Here is a 7,129-nt window from a genome sequence, read left to right as displayed (position 1 = left end):
CACACACACACACACACACACACACACACACACACACACACAATCACAAGGGACGAAGCTGAACTCAGAGAAAAGGAAAATCTTTAATGATCAAAGATTTCAGTGAAAAATGTTTTTACAGAGATATGAAAATATAAAACACAGCACTATAAAACAAGGTGTGTTTATTATAAGCAGATATGGCTGAAGTGTGTGTGTGTGTGTGTGTGTGTCTGTGAGTGTGTTTGTGTGTGTGTGTGTGTGTGTGTGTGTGTGTGTGTGTGTGTCTGTGTCTGTGAGTGTGTTTGTGTGTGTGTGTTTGTGTGTGTGTGTGTGTGTGTCTGTGAGTGTGAGTGTGTGTGTCTGTGTCTGTGAGTGTGTGTGTTTGTGTGTGTGCGTGTGTGTGTGTCTGTGAGTGTGTTTGTGTGTGTGTGTGTGTGTGTGTCTGTGAGTGTGTTTGTGTGTGTGTGTGTGTGTCTGTGTGTGTGTGTGTCTGTGTCTGTGAGTGTGTTTGTGTGTCTGTGTGTGTGTGTGTCTGTGTCTGTGAGTGTGTTTGTGTGTCTGTGTGTGTGTTTGTGTGTGTGTGTGTCTGTGAGTGTGTTTGTGTGTGTGTCTGTGTGTGTGTGTGTGTGTGTGTGTGTGTGTGTGTGTGTGTGTGTCTGTGAGTGTGTGTGTGTGTGTGTGTGTGTGTGCTAAACACTAACGACTACATTCAAATAGAGGTTAAATGTAAACATGATGACATCATCAGTAAGGTTGAAGCGTGATGACATCATCAGGGTGGGACAAGAATATGATGTCATCCTCAGCAGTATCCGTCCCTCACGATCAATATGTCAGCGTTTTTCTCCCTAAACAGAAAATAATCAATAATCAATAAAGCATGAACTCATCATTGAAACAACGATGTTTCTGTGTGATCAGCTGTAAGAACAGGTGCACCTGAATGCACCACGAAGTCCCTCAGTGATCACCTGTTTATGTTGAGTGTGTTTTATGATTTGTTTGTGGAGGTTTGTTTAACATTCTTCTGCCTGTTTCATATCAGATACTCATCGATCGATCAGTTGCAGTATTTTTAATCAATATAAAAATTGTGTGTAAAGACTCACAGTCTCTGGACACACAGAGAGCATTCGTTGGGGTAGGTGACGCCGTCACTGCCGCACACCGGAGAGTAGTTGAGAGGACACGCCTGCGTCACGCTCATCCCCACACAGGAGGGCTGCAAACAAACAAACAAACAAACAAACAAACAAACAGACAGACAGACAGACAGACAGACAGACAACACTTAGTATACATGTGTGTACTGCGGCACAGAATATCAGGTTTGGGAATAAGGAGGTAATAATTCAGGATCTAACAAAGAAGTTCAACGGTAATCTTTGGGGTAAAGATGGTGAATACAGTGTTGACAGTCTCTGGGTGCTCGGCAACCTGCTGCGTCTCCGGACATCAAAGGTTTTACTTGTACTGGCAGACAGGAAGTGGACAGGAACTTCTGTGACCATTTTATCTCCAATAGTCCAGGAGCAAACCATTAATCTCCCACTCTGACTAAACATAGTGAATCTTTTTCCAACCTTTACAACCAAGTTGAAAAGTGAGAAGCCTGAGAGCAAGTTGGTGCACCAGAAGAAGAACCAGGACTCTTTGACTGAGCTGCATCAGCCAGAAACACAAACAAACTCAGCAAGGTCAAGGATGCTGACAGGAGACCACCAGAGGAGGAGTTCAATGCTGGAAACCCCCAAAGAAATGAGCCGTATCAGCCCCGGACCCTTCAGAAACCTGTTGTGGGTGAAACCTCTGTTCACGTCAGTCCACCTGCCCTGACAGCATCAGTCCACCTGCCCTGACAACATCAGTCCACCTGCCCTGACAGGATCAGTCCACCTGCCCTGACAGCATCAGTCCACCTGCCCTGACAGCATCAGTCCACCTGCCCTGACAACATCAGTCCACCTGCCCTGACAGGATCAGTCCACCTGCCCTGACAACATCAGTCCACCTGCCCTGACAACATCAGTCCACCTGCCCTGACAACATCAGTCCACCTGCCCTGACAACATCAGTCCACCTGCCCTGACAACATCAGTCCACCTGCCCTGACAACATCAGTCCACCTGCCCTGACAGGATCAGTCCACCTGCCCTGACAGGATCAGTCCACCTGCCCTGACAACATCAGTCCACCTGCCCTGACAACATCAGTCCACCTGCCCTGACAGGATCAGTCCACCTGCCCTGACAACATCAGTCCACCTGCCCTGACAGCATCAGTCCACCTGCCCTGACAGGATCAGTCCACCTGCCCTGACAGCATCAGTCCACCTGCCCTGACAGCATCAGTCCACCTGCCCTGACAACATCAGTCCACCTGCCCTGACAACATCAGTCCACCTGCCCTGACAGGATCAGTCCACCTGCCCTGACAACATCAGTCCACCTGCCCTGACAACATCAGTCCACCTGCCCTGACAACATCAGTCCACCTGCCCTGACAACGTCAGTCCACCTGCCCTGACAGCATCAGTCCACCTGCCCTGACAGCATCAGTCCACCTGCCCTGACAGGATCAGTCCACCTGCCCTGACAGCATCAGTCCACCTGCCCTGACAACATCAGTCCACCTGCCCTGACAGCATCAGTCCACCTGCCCTGACAACATCAGTCCACCTGCCCTGACAGCATCAGTCCACCTGCCCTGACAACATCAGTCCACCTGCCCTGACAACATCAGTCCACCTGCCCTGACAACATCAGTCCACCTGCCCTGACAACATCAGTCCACCTGCCCTGACAACATCAGTCCACCTGCCCTGACAGGATCAGTCCACCTGCCCTGACAGCATTAGTCCACCTGCCCTGACAACATCAGTCCACCTGCCCTGACAACATCAGTCCACCTGCCCTGACAACATCAGTCCACCTGCCCTGACAACATCAGTCCACCTGCCCTGACAGCATTAGTCCACCTGCCCTGACAGGATCAGTCCACCTGCCCTGACAGGATCAGTCTCATCAGGAGCACCAACTTCAGGGATACTTTCAAAAGGCATAAATAATCTTACATTTATTGTAATTGTCATACAAAAATGTTAAACTAAAAGGTATTCAGGTTGTAGAAAATAGCTTAGGGAATGTTTCTTACCCTCCTGTAGAGCCTGGATTTATCCTCGGCATCTGGAAGAGACGGACAAGATGTTCAGGTACATTATATTTACATTATACCTATACATATATACTTATATATACTTTATACCTATACATATATACTTAAATATACTTTATACCGACACATATATATTTATATATACATTATACCTATACATATATACTTAATAACTATACATATATACTTATATATACTTTATACCTATACATATATACTTATATATCCTTTATACCTATACATATATACTTAAATATACATTATACATATATACTTATTTATACATTATACATATATACTTATATTTACATTATACCATACATATATGCTTATGTATAGGTTACTTATACACCTGAACCTGTTTATACACCTGAACCTGTTTATATACCTGAACCTGTTTATACACCTGACTCTGTTTACACCTGAACCTGTTTATATACCTGAACCTGTTTTCTATACCTGAACCTGTTTATACACCTGAACCTGTTTATATACCTGAACCTGTTTATACACCTGACTCTGTTTACACCTGAACCTGTTTATATACCTGAACCTGTTTTCTATACCTGAACCTGTTTATACACCTGAACCTGTTTATATACCTGAACCTGTTTTCTATACCTGAACCTGTTTATATATCTGAACCTGTTTATACACCTGAACCTGTTTTCTATACCTGAACCTGTTTATACACCTGAACCTGTTTTCTATACCTGAACCTGTTTATACACCTGAACCTGTTTATACACCTGAACCTGTTTTCTATACCTGAACCTGTTTATACACCTGAACCTGTTTATATACCTGAACCTGTTTTTTATACCTGAACCTGTTTATATACCTGAACCTGTTTATATATCTGAACCTGTTTATATACCTGAACCTGTTTTTTTATACCTGAACCTGTTTATATACCTGAACCCGTTTATATACCTGAACCCGTTTATATACCTGAACCTGTTTTTTATACCTGAACCTGTTTATCTACCTGAACCTGTTTATATACCTGAACCTGTTTATCTACCTGAACCTGTTTATACACCTGAACCTGTTTATCTACCTGAACCTGTTTATATACCTGAACCTGTTTTTTATACCTGAACCTGTTTATACACCTGAACCTGTTTATACACCTGAACCTGTTTATACACCTGAACCTGTTTATACACCTGAACCTGTTTATATACCTGACCTATTACCACCCGATGCCCTACCTGCACAGAAGAAAATGGCCACACAGACGAGTAGAAGAGTCCTGCTAAACATCCTGGTGAAAACTCAGATGGTCAAATGAAAGGGAAGAGCAGAACTGGTGAAATGGTCTCGGAGGGGGTTGAATCTGTGTGTTTTCCAGGCGTCTGATTGGCTCCTGATGTGTCTCTGGTCAGGTCCTCTGTGGTTGTGGTGCGTGGCGTTGGCCTGCTGTTGTCATATAGAGGCTGGGCTCCGTGTTGTCGTCTGAAACAATGTGAGCGTGTGGTGTTGTGACGGCTGCTGCTCTCTTTTGTTTCTCTGTTTAATCTGGGGATCAACATTCTGTCTGCTCTGAAATATCGCTGACACGGCGAAAACTTAGGAAACACCAGAGCAGAAAAACAAGTGTGACTCTGTCACGAGTCTGCACAATAAAGTTACTCAACACCACATGCAACATGCTTTTGATTAGATGAAATACAACAGAATAAAAGGTTTCACACAGATTGCAAACACAAACAGCCAAAAATGAAAAATAAGGCAGATATCTGAATAAATTCTGATAAAAAAAAATTAAAATCAAATTTAAACTTGATCACTATAGAACTTTAAATTATGTCAAAACCTTTTAGAAAATGACACGCATTAAAAGTAGAAAACTTAACGCTCTGGAGTCCACGAAAGCGCCGGAGAGCCCTGCTGTCATTTTCTCTAAAGTTTTGGCTTTTCCAGAAGTTTCTGTGTCCAATTTAGTGCGTCAACACTTTTTCAGCAAAGGTTAAAATCACCTCGACCAAGTGTAACATTATTTTACTCAAGCTTTTGCAGAGACTTTTTTAAATTCATTTTAATGCAATCTTTTGTGTTTAAGGGTTTTTCTGTTTTTATATGTGTTTTTTGTAATTTTTTGTGTTTATTTTTTCATTTTTTGTGTGTATTTGTATGTGCTTTTTGGTGATTTCTGTGTTTTTTTTGTAATTTTATTGTGTTTTTTCTGTTTTTCTGTTTTCTGTGTTTATTTCTCATTTTTTTGTGTTTTGTTTGTTTTTGTAATTTTTTGTGTGATTTCTGTGTGTTTTATTTAGTGCCTCAGTTTGCAGGAATGAGTGATAACACAAATATATTTAGTATAAAATGATAGAACTGGATGTAACCCTCTTATATGTTATATTTGTATCCTTTGTTCACATTTGCAACATTTATTATTCTTTATTGAGCATGATAGTGTTTGACTAAAAAAGACAAAAATGACCAAAAAAGACACAAAATTACCAAAAAAAGACACAAAATGTCCAATAAAAGACACAAAATTACCAAAAAAGACACAAAAAGACACAAAATGACAAAAAAAAGACACAAAATGACCAATAAAGACAAATAACGATGCCAGGCGAGCCGACTCACCAGGCTTACGCACATGAACTTCTACATACAAAAATACACATGAACATATATACAGATATGAATCACCCCCCACTACCCCCCATCCCACGCCTTCGCCGCTTTGTATCCCCAGTGTGTCTGTGACCAGCAGGTCTGTAACCAGCAGGTGGGTCTGTGACCAGCAGGTGGGTCTGTGACCAGCAGGTGGGTCTGTGACCAGCAGGTGGGTCTGTGACCAGCAGGTGGGTCTGTGACCAGCAGGTCTGCGACCAGCAGGTGGGTCTGTGACCAGCAGGTGGGTCTGTGACCAGCAGGTGGGTCTGTGACCAGCAGGTGGGTCTGTGACCAGCAGGTCTGTGACCAGCAGGTGGGTCTGTGACCAGCAGGTCTGTGACCAGCAGGTGGGTCTGTGACCAGTGGGTCTGTGACCAGCAGGTCTGTGACCAGCAGGTGGGTCTGTGACCAGCAGGTGGGTCTGTGACCAGCAGGTCTGTGACCAGCAGGTGGGTCTGTGACCAGCAGGTCTGTGACCAGCAGATGGGTCTGTGATCAGCAGGTGGGTCTGTGACCAGCAGGTCTGTGACCAGCAGGTGGGTCTGTGACCAGCAGGTCTGTGACCAGCAGGTCTGTGACCAGCAGGTGGGTCTGTGACCAGCAGGTGGGTCTGTGACCAGCAGGTGGGTCTGCGACCAGCAGGTCTGTGACCAGCAGGTCTGTGACCAGCAGGTGGGTCTGTGACCAGCAGGTCTGTGACCAGTGGGTCAGTGTTCTGTCTGTGGTACATTGGACTCATGGGCCAGCCGCCGGGCTCATGGGGCTGTAGTGGGTTTCATTTTATCATCAGATCTATCTTATGAAACTATCTAATAAAAAAGATCTAAGGGATTCGTTGGTAAAAAGCATGCCAGGATATCATATCGGGAAGTTGACGTAATACGCTGCAAAGTGAGCCTATTTTAAAAATGGCTGCCACGGTAACCAGGGTCTGAGATTGTGATGGCCCGATATCCAGTTTTGTTCCCAATATATTTATCAACACATCTGCCAAATTTGGTGCTTTTATCACAAAATTAACAATTGGTATGATATGTTAAACTGTTCCGCCCCACTATTATGCTGTATCTCTTCCGTCCCTGTCTTCCTGTCATATTGTATGTATGTTGTATATGTTCGGACAGGTTGATGGTCAATTCCCTGATCCTGGCTCCCTGTTAGTTTTCTTATTGGTTTTAAGATTTTATTGTTTGTTATTAAAGCTTTGAATGGACTGGCCCCACAGTACATCAAGGACCTCATCAAGGACCTCAAATCTAGACTCCAGCTGGTGGTGCCTAGGGCCAGACTTAAAACCAGGGGGGCCAGACTTAAAACCAGGGGGACAGACTTAAAACCAGGG

General features: G+C 44.0%; 1 protein-coding gene across 1 annotated transcript; it reads right to left on the bottom strand.

The window, feature by feature from the left end:
- Positions 1-645: 645 nt before the first annotated feature.
- Positions 646-4,852, bottom strand: si:ch211-195b11.3 (uncharacterized protein LOC100334344 homolog). Its single transcript, XM_059346602.1, has 4 exons — positions 4,371-4,852; positions 3,136-3,167; positions 1,092-1,204; positions 646-830 (listed from the first exon to the last, which is right to left on the bottom strand). Exons 1-4 carry the CDS (start codon positions 4,420-4,422, stop codon positions 785-787), a joined length of 243 nt encoding a protein of 80 aa, XP_059202585.1. The 5' UTR covers positions 4,423-4,852; the 3' UTR covers positions 646-784.
- Between the last annotated feature and the right edge of the window lie 2,277 nt (positions 4,853-7,129).

Source organism: Centropristis striata, chromosome 12 (assembly GCF_030273125.1).
Source record: "Centropristis striata isolate RG_2023a ecotype Rhode Island chromosome 12, C.striata_1.0, whole genome shotgun sequence".
Classification (NCBI taxonomy): Eukaryota; Metazoa; Chordata; class Actinopteri; order Perciformes; family Serranidae; genus Centropristis; species Centropristis striata.
The sequence above is the reverse complement of the archived record's forward strand: the minus strand, read 5'-3'. Positions and strand labels throughout refer to the sequence as shown.